Here is a 16,988-nt window from a genome sequence, read left to right as displayed (position 1 = left end):
TGAGTTGGCCCTGCCAGTGGCTGAGCTCCTAGTGGTGGTTGTCCTTGTGGGTCAGGGGTGTGGAGCAGGCAGGGAGACAGCCACCCCAAGAGCCTCTTCTGACTCTTTGGGGCCCCCAAGTGTGTCCAGCCTCTTAGAGATAGATCTGCAGTTTGGCCTTGGTTCCCACTGCTGATTCTCTGAAAGTGTTTTGGCCAGAGTTGACCACAAGGCACCCACCTTCCTTGTCTGTTGGGTCCTCAGGGATGCCACTTGAGAGGCCACAGAGGCCCCAGGAAGGAGACTGGGATGCAGAGGACAGGGCCCTCCTAGGCGTTCAGCAGGCACCATTCTCCGACCTGCCCCCTCCCATCCACGTGCTCCAGGAGTCTGGTTTACCTGATGCAGATCCCTCTCAGGTGGGTGCTGGGCTAGAGGAGCATGGTCCTTGTGCTGGGTATTTTGGGCTGCCCTGATTAGAGCTAAGAACTCATGGCACTGTTTCCTTTCTATACAGCCCCCTGGTGCTTCCAGGGCAGAAGGGCTGCCAGCTGCTGGGACTCTACACTCAGCAGGGGGTATTCTTGCCCAGGTTTACAGCCCCAACATGCCACCACCCCTGGCTCAGCCCTCAAGCATCCTGCCCTATGCACTGGTCGGCCAGCCCTCAGTTCAGATGATCCTGCAGGGGACCCTCCCCCTAGCAGGCTGTGGTGCAGCACAGAGCCTGGCCCCAGTGCCCTCTATGCCAGCCACAACCTCACAGCTAGTTATTCCAACCACCAACAACAACTTAGAAGAAAAGACTGCTACTCCCAAGTCAGCTGCTGAGAAGTCCAAAAAGGAGGAGGTGAGTGCTGCCTGTCCTTCCGCAGTCTGTCTCCATCGGGTATGATTTTAGCTATAATATCCAGGCCTTGGGGGCTTGGTCAGGGTGGTAGGAGAGCAGCGAGCCCATTACCTTTAGTGTTCTTGGGGAAAGGGACTTCCCACAAGTGTTGACTTCCCACCAAGGGCCCCGAGGCCGGTTTTGGCCATCTTGCCGCAGGGTCACACATGTCCTCACTCCTAGTACATGAAGAAGCTGCACATGCAGGAGCGGGCTGTGGAGGAGGTGAAGCTGGCTATTAAGCCCTTCTACCAGAAGAGAGAAGTGACCAAGGAGGAATACAAGGATATACTGCGCAAAGCTGTGCAGAAGGTAGGCTGCAAGTAGACAAACACCTGCCTCTTGGACAGCCTTGAAGTTGACATGGGGTAGCTAGATCTGCCTGTGACAGAAAGTTGCCGTTGGTTGTTTGCATGGACTCCTGGGTCTGTAAGTGTGGAGTCAGCCCGCTGGGCCAAGTGGCTGAAGCCTTAGATCAGCCCTGTTTCCTAGTAAGTGCTTCCTCACACAGTGTTTGCCAAAACTAAAATAACAGATGAATTTAAAATTCCCCAATCCAACCAGTTTCTTTGGAGGAACTAAGTCCCTGAGTGATGGACAGATTTTTCTGTAGGAACAAGTCTCAGCTTCCTACTGACCTTTGACACATGTAGAGAAACGGCATCAGCTCTGTTTAGTTACAGGTGTGTGCATAGGGGGCGGGGGGATGCATGTGCCCTTAACAAGACCAACGGCCCTGGTGGAGAGGGCCAGGGCAAGGCCCCTTGGCTGGGTTAGTCTCTGATAGGCTGAGAGCATTTGGGTGATTGTGTTCTTTCTTCAGATCTGCCACAGCAAGAGTGGGGAAATCAACCCTGTGAAGGTGGCCAACCTGGTGAAGGCCTATGTGGACAAATACAGGCACATGCGCAGGCACAAGAAGACTGGGGCTGGGGAAGAGCCACCCACTCAGGGTGCTGAGACCTGAAACTGGCCACTGTGGGGAGGTGACCCCAGTAGGAAAGAAATGGCTACCAGCACTCCTGCCTCTGAGCTTCCCATGACACCTGTCTGCACCTGTCTTGCTTACAATTGAAAACTGGACTTTTTTTATATGTATATTATAGATACACTGTTTCCATTGTGTTCTAATTTATCAAAAATGGCTTATCTTTAGAAACTTTTCTGTGTACTCAGTGATTGGAAGGTGAAGCTTTTGGTTTCAGAAACCCTGCTGGCCAGTGGGAACCACCTGCTAACACTCACTCGTGAACCTCTCTGCTATAGCAGTTTTCTTATTCTAGTTGCTTTTGCTTCTGCCAGGAGACAGGACATGGGGCTGTGGGTTTCAGGGACTCAGAGAGACATGTTCCCACCATTCCCAGTACACCTGGCAGTGTTAGCATGCTCCCCATGCTTGTGTTAGAACATTTGGATCCAATAAGGGGTTCGTTATAAAGATGAGTGCTGCAAAGGAGGCTTAGGGTACAGGGATGTGAGGTGTCACCTTTCCTTCGTGGAACCCCACCAGGTCCAGTAAAGATAGCATACATCCAGGGAGTCAGTCTGACTCGGGGCGGCACTGGTTTTAGACTCTTTTTATTGGGATTTGCAGTTCTGGGCTAGGCTCACTGTTCCAGGTCCATGAGGAAGTGTTCGATATCATCATAGAGGCTGTTGGTGCTAGACAGGCACAGGCTAAGACTGCTGCTGTCCAGGGAGGACACACCCTCACGCTGCACACCTTCCAGGTGTGCTTTGCATAGCCATGGCTCCAGCTGTGGGAGGGACATCTGTTAAGGCTCCCACCCAGCAGCCCACACCCACCTGTACTTGCCAACCCAGTCTACCTTCACCAGAATCAGGCTCTTCTCCTTGGGCCTCCCTGCTGACAAGTCTTGCCCAAAACCTAGATAGATGGTGTAGTGTGGTGATCCTTGCCGCCTCCGGGCCCGGAACTCTTCCAACTCTGCTAGGAGGTAGCTCTGGTGAGCATGTTAAGAAAGACTCCAGAGACCCACAAGGACAGCACCCCAGACCTCACTGACCTCGGAAGAAAGTGCTGAAGTTGAAGATTGGGGTGTGGCAGTTGCGTTCCAACAGCTGGGCTGGGGTGGAGGGGTTGGTGGAGCCCATGGGGCTGCCCACCTCCCAGTACACCTTGCATTTGCCCATGCGCAGGGCATACAGTGACGGCCCCCGCAGCTCCAGCTGAAGGCCTGGTGACACATGCTGCAGAAGTGTCTCAGTGTAATGCAACTGCTTCTGATCCGGGAGCTCAGCAGGGCTGGGAAAAATCACCGGCTGGGGCTCTGAGTTCCTTATTGCTGAGCTCATGGGGCTGTACAGGAACACGCAGCTGGGGTGTCCCACCATTGCCTGGAGCACTGTGCGACCCTTGTACATGATGGTCACATCCAGGGACCCTAGATTGCGCTCTGTGTGCAGACCAAGCTATGAGTGGTGGGTGGGGCACATTGCCCTACACCCCAGGACCCTTTCCCCTCCCGCTGAGGTAGATGTGAGGGCTGAGTGGTGCAGTGTTCTGCCTGGGAGAACAGGTGTGTACTGGGGGAGACCTGTGCAAGCACCACAGCTCTAGCCCACACCAACAGGTCCCCAGGTCCTCACCAGTCATCAGAGTTGGGTGTTGAAGCCTGGGGCTGGGGACAGCTTCCACCGGCCACACTGCATGAAGCTCCTCAGAAGCATGATCTGGCTCCCGGCCTGAGGATAAGGTGAAGCTGCCTGTCCATCTTGCCCCTCATGGTGCCCTAGCTTCCCCCCCTGTCCTTCGAGCAACCTTAGCTTTCCTCCTCTCCCTCATACAGCCTCAGGCAGATGGAGTTCTCTAGTCCAGCCCCAACTCAGTAACAGTTCTTCCTGCCTCTCACCAGGATCCTGTGATGGGCCTGAGTCTGCCCCAGGCTCAGGTTCTAGTGGGTGGTCCTCCAGGAGGCTGTGCTGTAGAACCTGAAGCAAGAGGTCCCCAGCATCAGCAGAAAACAGAGGGCTTGGAGTCTGAAGCTCAGCATTTTCTCTTGCCAGGAAGGGTCCTAGGGACATAGCCTGCAAGAGAACGCTTAGTGGTAGGCAGCTGCCCATCCCCCACACCTAGAAGGAGCGGACCGGACAGTACCTGCACAGGTAAGGCATTGCGGAGGACCACTTCTTCCCCATTTTCCATGGCTGGGCCTTCTGAAGAAAGGGGGGGATTTGGATCTAAGATTGACTAGTTAGGATGCTTGAGCAGTTTTAAAAAGTTCTCTTCCCCATACCCTTTGTCCTCAGACCACCAGACATCTCACTCAGCCCAAGGCTCTGACTTAGGAGGAAATGTGCCCACCCACCCATCCACCCACACCTTGGAAGGAAAACAACTAGGCCTACAATCAGCCTTTTTCCAACCAGCTTTAAAAACTACAAATTCAACCATGAAGCCACCAAGACAAAGTAGTCCAAGTCCCTTCCTCCCTAGTCCGTCCCTATTTGTGGCAGTCCTCACCAGTAGAGCCAAGCTCCAGGCTAAGTTCATACACTTTGTGTGGGTCAGCAGGGTCCCCCGAATTGTCTTTACGCATGATAAAGCGACGTGTGCTATTAAGTGCACAACGGAAGTTGGTTTTCCAGCCTGCTCGCTCAGCAGCCTCAGCCTCTGGGCATGGTAGGTTACCTCCACTAGGTGGCCACCTCCCTCTGGCCACAGCCCAGGCCTGAAGGAGAGGACAGAGAACGTGGGTTGAGGAGAGACTCCCTGCGAATTCTGAGAGATTATACCGAGGGCAGGACTAGCACCACCTTGAAGATCCGGGCGTCAGCTTCATCCAGATCCTTGCGCCCGAAATGCTTCCAGGGCACACGGAAGACTGTGTGAGCCTCATCCAGCCACCGAAGGCCCTCATACTGGCCGCTACTGACCTCACCCAGTAGCCACTCTCCAAACAGTATGCGCTGGGACCCCCTGCAAGCAGGGCAGCAACGCTAGGATCAGGGCCAAGAGCAAGGCAAATAGGACCCAACACAACCAGGGTGGCCATGTTCTCACCTCTCTGTGGCCATTGCTCCTACAAAGGCAGTCTGGGAGAATCAAAGTAGGTCCTACTCTGGGATGGGCTGCAGTCACTGCAGCAGTCAGGTTTAACAAATGAGGTAAGAGTCCCTTGGGTGTCACTAAGGTTTGAGGTTGTAGCCACGGATAGTGTGGCCAAGTGTCACAAGTGTGCTTATATGCGTTGGTCACAAGTGGGAATTTAAGTATCGCCAAGTGTGACCCAGGTGTAAGATGTTAAGGGTCACAAATGCGGTTTGAGAACTTGTAGCCACCTAGGTTCCGAAACTGAGTGTGGATTCCTCGGCTAAGGTGGCTATGGATATGACAACAGATGTAGCGGGAGCGCACACGTGAAGTCACAGGTGTTGATCCAGCGTCCAAGCCTGCATGGGCTGTCGCAGGCCGGACCCTGCAAAGACACGGCGGTAAAAGGGGGCGGGCCCGGGCCAGTAAAGCGAAACTGCATCCCGGGAAAATGAAACCTAAATAGCCGAAACAGCGTGTGGGCAGCTGCGGGTTTCCCTCTTGTCTCAGTGGCTACGGGCGCAGCCCTTGACCTCCATCCTACCCTCACACAGATGCCAACCTCACCTACAGATCTTCCGATCGCAGATCCTGCCGTCCCTCTGCCCTCATGTGTCCCCCAAGCCTCTCTGTACTACCATTTCCCCCGACTGCTCGCTACTCCGTGGAGGGGACAAGAATTTCCTCCCGTGGCACTAGCTCGCTCCCTCCCCGCGTGGGATAAGGGTTCCTTCTACATACCTGGTGCCGGAGCCGCCGGGACGGTTTTATCTCGGTGAGAAGGAGGCGGCCAGTTCTTTTATAGGACCCGGGTCAGGGGCGGGGCGGAGCGCAGCAGGGTGTGGCCTAAGGGCTCCCGAGCCATTGGGTGTCCTGTGCTGTGGCACTCCACTCCACTCTCACAGGCCCTTTGTAGATTCAGTGAGAGGCTGACCCTGTTTTGGACAGCGCCAGAAAGTCTCAGAGGAACAGCTCCCCAAGTGGGAGTGTGGGAAAAGTGTTTCCCTCCACACCTCCTCAGGAAAATACGGCGGGAGAAGGCAGGGGTACCTACAACAATCCCAAACAAAGTCAGCAGCTTTTTGTTTTGTTTTGTTTTGCTCTGTTGAACTGGCAGGAAAGTATCAGGAAGTGTACTCTAAAGAGAGGCTACACGTTGAGAATGGTACAGATAAGAAAACTCCAGGGGGCAGTGGTGGCGCACGCCTTTAATCGCAGTACTCAGGAGGCAGAGGCAGGCTAATCTCTGAGTTTGAGGCCAGCCTGATCTACACAGGAGTTCCAGTACAGCCAAGGCTACACAGTGAAACCCTGTATCAACACACACACACACACACACACACACACACACACGAATATCCCAAAGCCACTACTTGTAATACCATCTCAGGAGAGGTTGAGGCTTCAAGAGTAAGACCCTGTCTCAAATGTACAATTTAACCACTGTGTTGCATCCAGCCTTCATTAGAGAAGCTTCCAGCTGGGGCTGGAGAGATGGCTCCTCGGTTAAGATCACTGGCTGCTCTTCCAGAGGTCCTGGGTTCAATTCCCAGCACCCACATGGTGGCTCATGAGATCTGGTGCCGTGTTCTGGTCTGCAGGCACACATATATTCAGGCAGAACATTGTATACATGATAGATAAATAAATCTTTTTTAAGAAAGAAAGGAAGAAAGAAAGAAAAAAGAAAGAAAGAAAGAAAGAAAGAAAGAAAAGGTTCCAGCTGCAATGAGCAGAATCCTGTAAGTGGCCTGAGAACGGAGAATGAGGGATGGTAGGGTGTGTATCCAGAATGAGCCGTCTCTATCACCCCCTCTAAGGCCCAGGGAACAGCTCCCTTCCATGTTCAAATCCCAGAACCCACATGGCAGGTAACAACTGACTGTAACTCCAAGATCTGACACCTTCACACAGACATACATGTAGGCAAAACACCAATGCACGTAAAATAAAATAAATTAGAAAGGAAGGAAGGCAGCAGTTGAAATAAAACCAAAAAAATGCATTGTATAAATGGGTAAAGCTGCCCACTTTCTAAAAAGCATTCAACTACTGGAAGAAATAAATTAAAAACGTTTGGAAAGGAATTGGGGATGACTTTTCATGGCTGCTTTGCAGGAAGAAGCCCAGATTGTAATGTACCCTCCCCCAGGCAGACCAGAGAGCTGTGTGTAACCTCCATAGCCCCCACCTACTGACATGATCTGTAGGCCCCTGTATCTCAGGGTTTCTGTATGGGGCAGAGAGCAGTGTTCATTGCCAGAGCAGTCTTTTTATTTGTTTGGGTTTGTTGTTTTGTTTTGAAAAGGGGTTTCTCTACATAGCCTTGGCTGTCCTGGAACTCACTCTGTAGACGGTGTTGGCCTCAGATTCACAGAGATCTGCCTGTCTCTGCTGGGATTAAACATGGATGCCACCATTCGCAGCCAGACTTTTGAACCAGGCTGTGACCCTCAGAAAGGTCCCAGAGGCCACCCTCTGCCAAATGAATGTACAGTGTGGCGGGAGTCCCGTTCTGGTTCTTTCACTCGCTCAAACGAAGCTGTCCACATCGGGCTAAACGCTGAAGTCTCCAGCGAGGACTTCCCTCTTCCCCGCTGGCTACTGTGGGAGAGGAGCTTGGGGGAGGGGGAGGGAACATCCGGAAGCCGGCAGCTGGGTGCTCACAACAGGTGTTTTACCCCAGCGCTCCCTCCCTCCTTCCCGCACTTAGAACGGAGTTGGGGTGGGGGCGGTTAGGAGGGATAACCCGGCTCCAGAAGAGGAGACATGAACGCTTGGACTTTGTTGAACGACCTTCCCTGGCACTCGCTCCCGCACACCCGCCTTACGACTCCGGAATTCAAAAGTGCTGCTTTAATTTGCGGAGGAAAGGGGAATGTCTTGGAGTGGAGGTGGGGGGGGGGGGGGGGGGGGGTGCTGCGCTAGATATAAGTGTGGTCGATATCAGCGCCAAGGTGAAGACCCTTTTTCTGGTTAGGCTCGTCATCATCGCTGCCCTCACTTTCCGTGGCGCTGGCGCTGCCCAAGTCTGCTGTGGGCTCGTTGAGGACCACCACGTCAGCATCCTCTCTGATGTCCTTGCCGAACCACACGGCCTTGTAGCCACCCTCCCCCTCCGGCCGCCGCTCCTTAGTCAGAATAGACTTTACGGCTGAAGGACTATCCCCAGCCTGGACGGTTTTAGGAGAGCCGGAAGCTCTGAGCTCTGGGCTAGGAGGTGCAGAACTGGGGGGCGTGGGGCTGGAAGACATGGGGCTATGGGACCCAGAGGGCGGCTGGGAGGGCTCAGGGTCTGGCTGTGGCTGCGGGTTGGAGGTGGACGACCAGCTGGTCTTGTGGTCCGGGAGGAAGGTCAGGTTGTCATAGCTATTCTGAGGAGGAGGCACCTATGGGCGGGCGCGGTGCAGCAGGAGCAGAAGAGCAGAGGCGTTACTCCCACCAGTGCCTTCCTAACCCTCCTCCCACTACCTGGCTCCCACCCTTCTCCTGCCCCCCCCCACACACACACCTGGTATCAACACATCCAACCCAGCCTACCTCTGCTCCTTTCCCAGCTGTTCCCATTCATCCCTCCATGTCCCTTTTCTGTGACTCTTCAATCCTGGGTTAGTCCCCTTTCTGCTCTGCCTAGCCCAACACCGCACCGAGGCCCTTACCTTAGCTTTGCCTTTACAGCAGCAGTTGAACCGGTAACGGTAGTGCTTATGGATGAGGATGACCAGGCCGATGAGGGCCAGCAACAAGAGCGCACCTAGCACCCCGCCCAGCACTGCCATGTCCACCGTGGAAAATTTGTGGTCACCCATCGCACCTTCTCCTGCCAAAGAAACCAAGGCCACTTACTTTGGGGACACTCCCAAGCATCCCTTTCTAACCTGGGCCAGAATGAAGTACCACAAAAACAAAACAGGCATGGCTTGGCCCACCCTCTAGAGCTGAGGTTCTGAGAATGGGTGCTACTAACCCCACCAGGCAGGAAGGCTCCTGGGGGCATGACTGCCAGCTTCTGACACACCAGGATGGCCTTCAAGGCCACCCTGTGCACAGTTGAATGTGAACTTTGCCTTGTGTGGCTTCGGCTCCAGTTTTGAATGTATGACACTTGACAGTTTTTCAAGAACACTCAAGAAGTGTGCCTTGTAAAACTGCCTCTGGGGACCATTCCTGTGGGACACTAACCATGTCTGGTCCCTTGTGATCCTGAACACTGAAGGGCTGTGTGCGTACAGCTCAATGACCAGTATGAAAACCTTTCAGTGGAAACCTCATGTGTGTGTGTGTGTGTGTGTGTGTGTGCGCGCGCGCGTGTGTGGTGTGTGCATGTGTGTGGTGTGTGTGTGTGCATGTTTTAAATTTATGTAGTGTGTGTGTGTTGGTGCTACACATCATGGTGCATGCTGTGGTCAGAGGACAACTTGCAGAAGTCAGTATCCTGCCACTACCTGTGTAAGACCCAGGGGTCCACTCAGCTTGTCTGTCAGTCAGGCCCCAGGGGTCCGCTCAACTTGTCAGGCTGCTGACCATCTTGCCAGGCCCCATCTTTTTTTTTTTTCCTGGACAGGGTTTCTCTGTAGCTTTGGCGCCTGTCCTGGAACTTACTCTGTAGACTAGGCTGGTCTCAAACTCACTGAGATCCACCTGCCTCTGCCTCCCTAGTGCTGGGATTAAAGGCGTGGGTCACCACCACTAGGCACTCAGCTGTTTTGTGTGTGTTCTGGGTCTGAATTCATGTCCTCATGCTTGGAAGGTAAATATGTTATGAATGAGTCATCTCCCCAAACCTGACTTTTTTTTTTTTTTGTGTGTGTGTGTGTGTGATTATTGTTTTGTTTTGGTTTTTAGCAGTATTGCCTTACTGTGTTGCCCAGGCTAGCTCTGAATTCCTAAGCTCAAGTAATCCACCTGCCTCAGTCTTTCCATTAGCTGGGATCACAGGCATGCATCACTATATCCAGTTATAATTATCTATTATTATTATTATTATTATTATTATTATTATTATTATCGAGACAGGGTTTCTCTATATAGCTCTGGCTATCCTTGGACTCCCTCTGTAGATCAGGCTGGCCTCGAACTCAGAGATCTGCCAGTCTCTGCCTCCCAAGTGCTGGGATTAAAGGTGTGCACCACTACCACTGGCTCATAATTCTTTTAAAGACAGGTTCTCTGTGTATAGCTGTGGCAGGACTGGAACTCACTATATAGACCAGGCTGGCCTTGAACCTACAGCCTTTCACTACCTGTGTAGTGCTGGAATTAAAGGCATACATTAGCATACACTGACAGCCATAAAACCGTCACTTTTATCTTGCACCTTCCTAATAGTGCCCCCACCTTAAGACCCTAAATACAGATTGTCCTGGGATTTATGCGATACACTGGCTCCAAAATCTGCCTCTGTATCCCCATACCTTCTTCAGCTCACCCCATGTGCCCCACTGGGACCATCTGTCTGGAACTAGACACGGACTCCTTGGAGGTGGTCAGCGTGGCCAGGCCAGGCTAGCCTGGGTGGACCCTGTGGTAGCACAGCCCTTGAACCCCTGTCTGAGTTAGGAGGGCAGTGATGATGGCTCCAGAGCAAACATGTGTGGACTACCTGAGGATGACGGGCTCCTGCTGGGCGTGGTGGCTGTCGGCTGAGAGGTTCCTGGCTTGGGGGTTTGCATTGAGTCCCCTCTGGATGTGCTTGGAATGAGGGAGGTACTTGTTCTTGAAGTAGGGACTGTTGGCTGAGAGGTTCCTGGCTTGGGGGTCTGTGTGGAGCCCCCACTGGGTGTGACTGGCTGAGAAGTGGTACTTGTACCTGTAATGGGGATCACTGGCTGAGGGGTTCCTGGCTTGGGGGTCTGTGTGGAGTCCCCACCAGGAGTGACTGTCTTGGGGGAGGTGCTGGTTCCAAGAGTAGGGATCCCCCCAGGTGTGGATGAGGTAGAGGCAGGTGGGCTTAGAGTTGTGCCTGAGGGTGGGACTGGGCCAGCACTTCCCCCAGAGCTGGTTGTGGCCGGTCCTTGAGAGGTCCCAGAGGTCGTGGGAGCTTCCAAAGTGGTGCTACTTGAAGACCCAGTTGTTCCTCCAGCTTCTGGGGGCTTGGGGGACTCTGGGGGTGGCATGGACAGAACTTGGGTTTGCCTCTGTCCCCAAATATGCCTGTTCCAAAGAAGGAGCCACCTTGTTTGGGGGCCCTCAGGCTCACCTGTGGAGGGGGCCTCTTGCTCTGACACTTGGATCTCAACGACAGTGGTGGCTGTATCGTTAGTTACAGTACTGGTAGCTTCTACCTGGGGCAGGAAAAGGGCTTGTTCCTCTCAGGTCCCTCTTTACCCCACACCTTTGGTCCCCGTATTCCCCACTCCACCTGTACATAGAAGACGCCTGTTTCTTTCATAGCCTTAGTGGTCAGCATGATATCCTTGTCCATCCTGAAATCTGAGGAGTTGATGATTTGATACGTGATGTTCGAGTTGAGGTCCTGGGTGAGAATGCAGTGAGGCCTGGGCCTGGGTGTCCTACTGTCCATCCCAAGCTGCCCACACAGAGAATCAGAGAGTTCCTAGGTGGTCAGGAAGGGACTGCATACCGGGAAGTCTGAGTACTGAGCTTGGATCCTCAGGGTCTCAGAAGGGGAGGTCCTGTCCTTCACTGCTGTGTTAGCCTCAGAGCCAAGCACCACTGTACCATGGTACCGGCTCTGAGAGAACTGGAGTGGGTTCCCAGAGACATCACGAGCCTCCACAATGGCCTGGGTCACTGAGTAGCGGGCCCTATCATCCTGATCAGCCTGGGGAGTCAGGGGAAACAGGAGTAAGCAATGGGACTTGTTGGAGCTGGGCTGCAGCTGGGGCTCAAGGGAACACAGGAGACCCATCTGTTGTACTCACTCTGACCAGCAGGGTGAAGGTCATGGGGCTGGGTATACTTTTGCTCATCGTGAGGTTGCCAGACTTCTCGTCGATGATGAATGTGTCATCCGTGTTTCCTGGGAGAATTCGGGGTGGGGTTTGGTGTCTGGTCCCTCTGTTGTAGGGCCCAGGTGCTATAGGGCTAGCCCTCACTCACCAGCCATAATGCTGTAGATGATGGGCTGGTTAATCCCCTGATCTCCGTCCACAGCATAGATGGGACCAGGACTCAAGATGAGGGGGGATGACTGTGGGGATAGGGATAGCCTGAGGTTGAGGGACCCCAGTTCTTACTCTTTTGTTGTCCCTCAAAGCCTGGAACATGAATTGGAGCATGGGGGCAGGGGACAGTTCCTGCTTGAGACAGAGCTGCAACCACAGCAGGATTCAGGGGCAGCAAGAACTTAAGAAGGAAGACTTGCAGCCTCCGTGCGTCCTCTGTACCATGGAGGTTACGGTAGCCTTAGCTGGCCCCCACCTGCCCAGCTGGCCCTCTGGCCCCAGAGGAGACTGTCTGCTGAGCAAGGACATAGCAGTCCCTTATTAGCATCAGCCCAGCCCCTGAAGTCCTCACACCCCAGCTGACATCACAGGGTCTGTGCTCGTCACTGATTTTTTTCTGTATGTCCCTGACCTGAGGCTGGGATAGTTAATGAATGATTATTCATTCATATTAGTTTCCAAAAAAAATTACAAAATTGCTTAAACCTCTTGGGGAGCACAGGACCACCGCTGGGTTCCTACCCTGACTTGGCTCTGGATTCAAGTTAGACCCTGGGCTTTCTTACTCCCTATTACCAGTAGGAGCCCCGTGGGGACCACTCCACGGTACTGGGCCTGGATGCAGAAGTAGCCATCTGAGAAGGAGCAAGGCAGGAACCAGGGGGTCCGTAGGTCAGCCGGAAGCACGTTTACGATCAGGGTGGCAGTGGCCGTGTGGCTGGGCTCTGTGCTGTCTGCATTCCAAGTATCCTGTATTCACAGCCAGCCATGACAGGTCAGGCCCACAACAAGGACTTGGACAGGGCCTAAAACATCCAGGACTCAGGTAGCTGTGATCTGTTTACCTGTGCCAACAGCCTGAAGGTCATGTTCTGATTCTTATAGAAATCCAGGGTCCGGCTCAGAGTCAGAGCAGGGTTGGTTAACCCCACCAGAGAGAAGAAGCTGCTGGCATTCTGAGAAGGCAGAAGAGGTCACAACCTGAGCCTCTGAGGCCTGGAGGCATCAGAAGGAAGGGGTCAGTAATACGTGGGGACAGGGGAAGCACTGACAGGGGTCACTTCCTGCAGAGTGTAATAGAGCGTGTCATCTTCGTCAGCATCTTCGGCCGCCAGTTCTGTCCCAGGGATGACAACTGTACCCACTCTGGTGTCCTGGGGATAGAGAAGAAGTTGATCCAGCCATGCTGTGGTTTCTGTATATATCTATCTCCCTGAAGGCAGCCCTCAGACATCCCTCTGTCCCCCTTCCTTCTCCACACTCAGAAGGCACCTGCTGTGACGCCACTGGACTCACCTCTGATACATTGTATTCCTTGGTTGTAAAGGGAAACTCTGGGGAATTGTCATTGATATCCAGGATAATCACAGTCACAAACAATGTTGTCACCTGCAAGAAAGTCACTAAAGTCAACCCCTGCGGAGGAAGGATGCTCGGGTGCCAGCATTCGGTCCTTTCTTCTTTATCAGTTCATTCGTTCAGTCTTTCGCTCTTTCACTCAACAGACATTGGTGGCATCCACAATGTAGTGGCCTATGGGCTCCTGTTCCAGGAGGAACTCAGACTAGAAAAACAAAACTAAATAACATTTCAGAGTGTGGCAGCCAGTGTACGGGGAGTGTGCTGAAGAGACATAAGGGCAATCCTGGGGACACAACCCGCAAAATGTCAAAGGAAGAAAGCAGCAGTCTCATCGCCCAAAAACAAGTCTTCAAAAAAATAGCAGAGAAAGGAGCCTTCAGGTTAAACTCACTGGCTGTGTCCTCCCCCCCCCCCCCCGGAAAGAGACCTTCCTGGAACCCAGGAGGAGAGAGAAGTTGAGGACAGAGAGGAGGAAAAGGTGTTCTTCTCCAGTGACAGATGTCAAGGCCATGATCATTCCGTGTGTGTGTGTGTGTGTGTGTGTGTGTGTGTGTAGTGTATTTGTGTGTTGAGAGTGGAGCCCAGGGTCTCAACCATACACTAGGCAGGTGCTCTACCACTAAACTATACTTAAAAATGAACTTGTAAAAAAATTATTATCCCCAGCACTCGGGAGGCAGAGGCAGGCGGATCTCTGTGAGTTCGAGACCAGCCTGGTCTACAAGAGCTAGTTCCAGGACAGGCTCCAAAACCACAGAGAAACCCTGTATCGAAAAACCAAAAAAAAAAAAATTATTATCTATTAGAGACATGGGCTGAGATATGTATGGGTAACATGTCACGGTACAGGGTTGGAGTGCAGGGTGTGAGAGTTGTTTTTGGTGGGGCAGGAAGTGTCTGGAGCCTGTCATATCTGTAAGCATCCTTTAGCAAAAGGCTGAAAATGTGGTGTAGGCTGAGGGCCGAGGGTGAAGATGCCTGGGTTGGGGCAGGTGGACGGTGTGGACTAGGAGGGCGAGACGTCCCCTGAGATAATGTGTCCATGCTGGTGTGAGCAGGCTTAAGGAGTGTCTACACTAGGCCAGTGTCTGCACAGCCTAGCCTTGCCTGCCCAGATGGGAAATTAACTTTGAGTCCCAGTAAGAAAATGTGGAAGTTTCTGTGTGAGGCTAGGCAGGGTCTGGTTATGACTCTCTGGGGACTCACTGCATGGAGAAGGGATGGAGGGGGACCAGGGACAAGAAAGTAGCAAGGGGATCCACTAGAGGGGTCAGAGAGGCGCTCTATCAACCAAAGCCCCTGGGGGACTCAGGTAGGAAGAGCAGGGCTGACTTTAAAGGAGGCCCAGGCAACAGAGTCCCTGGGGGTGTGTGTAGGGGGTGACAACAAAAGTGGGGTAAGGGGCTGGCCGGTGAGGGTGTCTCCCAGGTGAGGGGTGAGGGGCAGACTTGGGGTCTCAGGGTGCTGATGCATACATGGCCCTAAATTAGCAGCATTTGAGTCTAGAGCTCAGGGCAGAGTCTGGGCTAAGCGAAGTGTGGGAGTGGCCAATAGAATGCTTATATATATACTCAGACTCCCTGAGGTGAGGTCATGGAGGAGTGGTCTTGGGGTATTCTGACAGGTCAGGGGTGGTCAGATAATGGGGTTGTCTTACCACTTCATTTCCTCTCTTGCATTCCAGGACTGCCTCCAGCATAGAGTTTTCCTGAGGATAATGAAGCCAGTACCCTATGAGTCACCGGCCCCATAGGAAGTACAGTGCCCTAGGCTAGGGGAGTGCGGGAAGGAAGGCCGGTACTTCTCCAGGGCCCCTGTCATCGGTGGCAAATCCTGCGTGTAGGGGGCTTCTGGCAACTGTGTCCCCCAAGGGTCCTACCCCACAGTACCAACCAACCTCACTCACTACCTGGGGACAGAACCATTAACCCCTCCTCCTAGGGTGTCTTTTTCAGGCTAGGGGAATGGATGCTCATGTGTGTCCCCATGGGGGCACATTCCACCCTACAGACTGTACCTCATGATCTGGAGTCACGATGAGAAACAGCTGGTTGCCCGCAATTTTAAATGTAGAAGGAGTGGACCCGGACCCCAGGGTCACATGCAGGCCATCTGAGACCGAAATGTTCAACAGCGGCTCGGAAATACTACTGTTCTCCTCGATTCGAACAACCGGCGTGTTCACAGAACAGACTGGAAAGTTGCAAAGGAGAAGTTGGTACAATCCACCCACTCTGCTGTCTACCCATCCTGCCCTTGTCCAGCACATACCTTGGTCCTGGGCCGAGGTCCCTGGAGGTTGACCAAACAGCACTAAGAGCAATGGCAGCAGCAGCGGAGGCCACAGGAGGGCCGGAGCCCCCATGGTGGCAGCTGTCAGCTGGAAGAAGGGTCCAGCTGCCTTCTTGTTCTAGGGCTGGTACAGTTCCTGCCTGGGCGACCTTCGCCCCTGCCAGGTACCGCCTCATTTTATGACCCTTTACCGATGGCCTCTACCAAGGGGGCTCCCGCTGGCCGGCGCTTAGAGGGGACATGAGGTCATGTTTCAGCCTGGACTTCTAGGAAGTTAAGCGGGGATTCAACCCACAGACATTACACAAGGTGTAAAATGCGTGAGAAACACTGGGAGTGGGGAATAGGCCTGGTAAAGTTAAGACAAGGCTGGGGCCATCGGTCTAAGAAGGCTGAGTCAGTGCTGAGGAGCTGAAGCAGGTCTGGGAGCTGAAATCATTCATAGATTTGGGGGGCTGAGACAGGACTGGGGGCTGAAGCAGCCCTCTGGGGGTGGAACAATAGGTCTGGGGAGCTGGGACAAGGCTGGGGGGAGCTGGGGCAGGGCTGGGGGAGGCAGAAAGGAGTAAGGTAGGCCTGGGGAGCCTGGTGGGGGGGAACTGGGGACAAGGACAGGGACATGGGCTGAGCCATTGGCCTTGGGTCTACTGTAACCCGCAACAGGATAGCCCTCATCTTGTCTCTTTCTCTTCAATGTCCTTAGCAAAATTCCCGAAGCCACATTATGTCACCTCCCTCTCCCGTTCCACTCTCAGAGCAGGAGTGTCCCAGCATGCTCCTGCCTCTGTGGGAAGCACAGCAGTTTCCCCAGGGCTGGGCCTGGCAGGGCTTGGCAGGGCCTTGGTAATAGGATGCAAATGAAACCTTCCAGCCACAGCTGGGAGCGGGACTAGGTGGGGACCCAGTATCTGTGGAAGACAGAAATCCTGGCCTCCGTTAGACTTGCTCCAGTCTTTCTTGCTTCCTCCTGTCTTCTCTACAAGCCCTCAGAAATGGGGAGAGGCCTCTAGGTGGAGCCAGGAGGGTGGTAGGGGGTGCTGTGTTGAAAGGGCCCACAGAGCCCTCACCATCTGGGCCTTTGCTGCTCTGGATGCATGGAAACCTTCCTGCAGCTCCAGGCCACTGTCACGACTGAGCGATTTGTCTCATGAGAGCTGTGGTCCCACAGCTGTCTGCTGGGAGATGACATCACTATCCAGGCTTCAGGGCTGTGCCAAGACCACGTAGACATGTAGAACCAGGATGTACACAGGCCCTTTCACTCATGAGGGACCCCTATCTGTCC

At 53.5% G+C, this 16,988-nt stretch overlaps 3 protein-coding genes across 12 annotated transcripts in view; 1 reads left to right on the top strand and 2 right to left on the bottom strand.

Annotated features, from left to right (window-relative positions):
* Positions 1-2,027, top strand: part of Phrf1 (PHD and ring finger domains 1) — a 31,829-nt gene extending 29,802 nt beyond the window's left edge. For 3 of the 4 annotated variants that reach the window (XM_041666452.1, XM_041666453.1, XM_041666451.1), the window contains exons 15-18: positions 244-398; positions 497-829; positions 1,052-1,180; positions 1,692-2,027. In XM_041666452.1, the coding sequence (XP_041522386.1) occupies positions 244-398; positions 497-829; positions 1,052-1,180; positions 1,692-1,835 (761 nt within the window). In that variant the 3' untranslated portion in view covers positions 1,836-2,027. Of the gene's footprint in view, positions 1-243; positions 399-496; positions 830-1,051; positions 1,181-1,481; positions 1,552-1,691 lie in introns of all 4 variants that reach the window. The other variant, XM_041666454.1, reaches the window with a different exon arrangement.
* Positions 2,028-2,429: 402 nt separating this feature from the next.
* Positions 2,430-5,708, bottom strand: Irf7 (interferon regulatory factor 7). 5 transcript variants are annotated; one of them, XM_041666782.1, is made up of 10 exons: positions 5,664-5,708; positions 4,893-5,307; positions 4,646-4,808; positions 4,353-4,560; positions 3,987-4,045; positions 3,742-3,916; positions 3,479-3,574; positions 2,896-3,285; positions 2,698-2,816; positions 2,430-2,640 (listed from the first exon to the last, which is right to left on the bottom strand). In XM_041666782.1, exons 2-10 carry the CDS (start codon positions 4,904-4,906, stop codon positions 2,476-2,478), a joined length of 1,389 nt encoding a protein of 462 aa, XP_041522716.1. In that variant the 5' UTR covers positions 4,907-5,307; positions 5,664-5,708; the 3' UTR covers positions 2,430-2,475. The 5 variants fall into 5 exon arrangements, with proteins under 5 accessions (XP_041522716.1, XP_041522718.1, XP_041522720.1 ...); XM_041666784.1 differs by having other exon boundaries at positions 2,430-2,625; XM_041666786.1 differs by having other exon boundaries at positions 3,742-3,820.
* A 1,480-nt stretch (positions 5,709-7,188) lies between these two features.
* Cdhr5 (cadherin related family member 5) lies at positions 7,189-15,844 on the bottom strand. Of its 3 annotated transcripts, none has more exons than XM_041666448.1 (15): positions 15,683-15,844; positions 15,429-15,604; positions 15,069-15,119; positions 13,346-13,438; positions 13,102-13,203; positions 12,895-13,005; positions 12,626-12,799; positions 11,985-12,075; positions 11,807-11,904; positions 11,506-11,706; positions 11,284-11,397; positions 11,122-11,206; positions 10,525-11,025; positions 8,582-8,742; positions 7,189-8,311 (listed from the first exon to the last, which is right to left on the bottom strand). In XM_041666448.1, exons 1-15 carry the CDS (start codon positions 15,774-15,776, stop codon positions 7,847-7,849), a joined length of 2,517 nt encoding a protein of 838 aa, XP_041522382.1. In that variant the 5' UTR covers positions 15,777-15,844; the 3' UTR covers positions 7,189-7,846. The 3 variants fall into 3 exon arrangements, with proteins under 3 accessions (XP_041522382.1, XP_041522383.1, XP_041522384.1); XM_041666449.1 differs by having other exon boundaries at positions 7,190-8,311; positions 10,525-10,731; positions 15,683-15,843; XM_041666450.1 differs by lacking the exon at positions 10,525-11,025 and having other exon boundaries at positions 7,190-8,311; positions 15,683-15,842.
* Positions 15,845-16,988: the final 1,144 nt, after the last annotated feature.

This window comes from Microtus oregoni, unplaced genomic scaffold (genome assembly GCF_018167655.1).
Source record: "Microtus oregoni isolate MIOR12 unplaced genomic scaffold, Mior012 000016F_ref0000370, whole genome shotgun sequence".
NCBI lineage: Eukaryota > Metazoa > Chordata > Mammalia > Rodentia > Cricetidae > Microtus > Microtus oregoni.
This window is presented reverse-complemented; position numbering and strand designations above follow the sequence as displayed.

Excerpts from the sequence above, each read along its gene's own strand:
- Irf7 (XM_041666782.1), bottom strand. Across the intron at positions 2,817-2,895 it reads CTTCAGCACTTTCTTCCGAG|AGTTGGAAGAGTTCCGGGCC; the intron begins GTCAGTGAGGTC and ends ACCTCCTAGCAG. Across the intron at positions 2,641-2,697 it reads AGAGCCTGATTCTGGTGAAG|ATGTCCCTCCCACAGCTGGA; the intron begins GTAGACTGGGTT and ends GAGCCTTAACAG.
- Cdhr5 (XM_041666448.1), bottom strand. The coding sequence starts at position 15,776 with ATGGGGGCTCCGGCCCTCCTGTGGCCTCCGCTGCTGCTGCCATTGCTC. Across the intron at positions 11,905-11,984 it reads CATCTACAGCATTATGGCTG|GAAACACGGATGACACATTC; the intron begins GTGAGTGAGGGC and ends GAATTCTCCCAG. Across the intron at positions 11,398-11,505 it reads CTCAGTACTCAGACTTCCCG|GACCTCAACTCGAACATCAC; the intron begins GTATGCAGTCCC and ends ATTCTCACCCAG.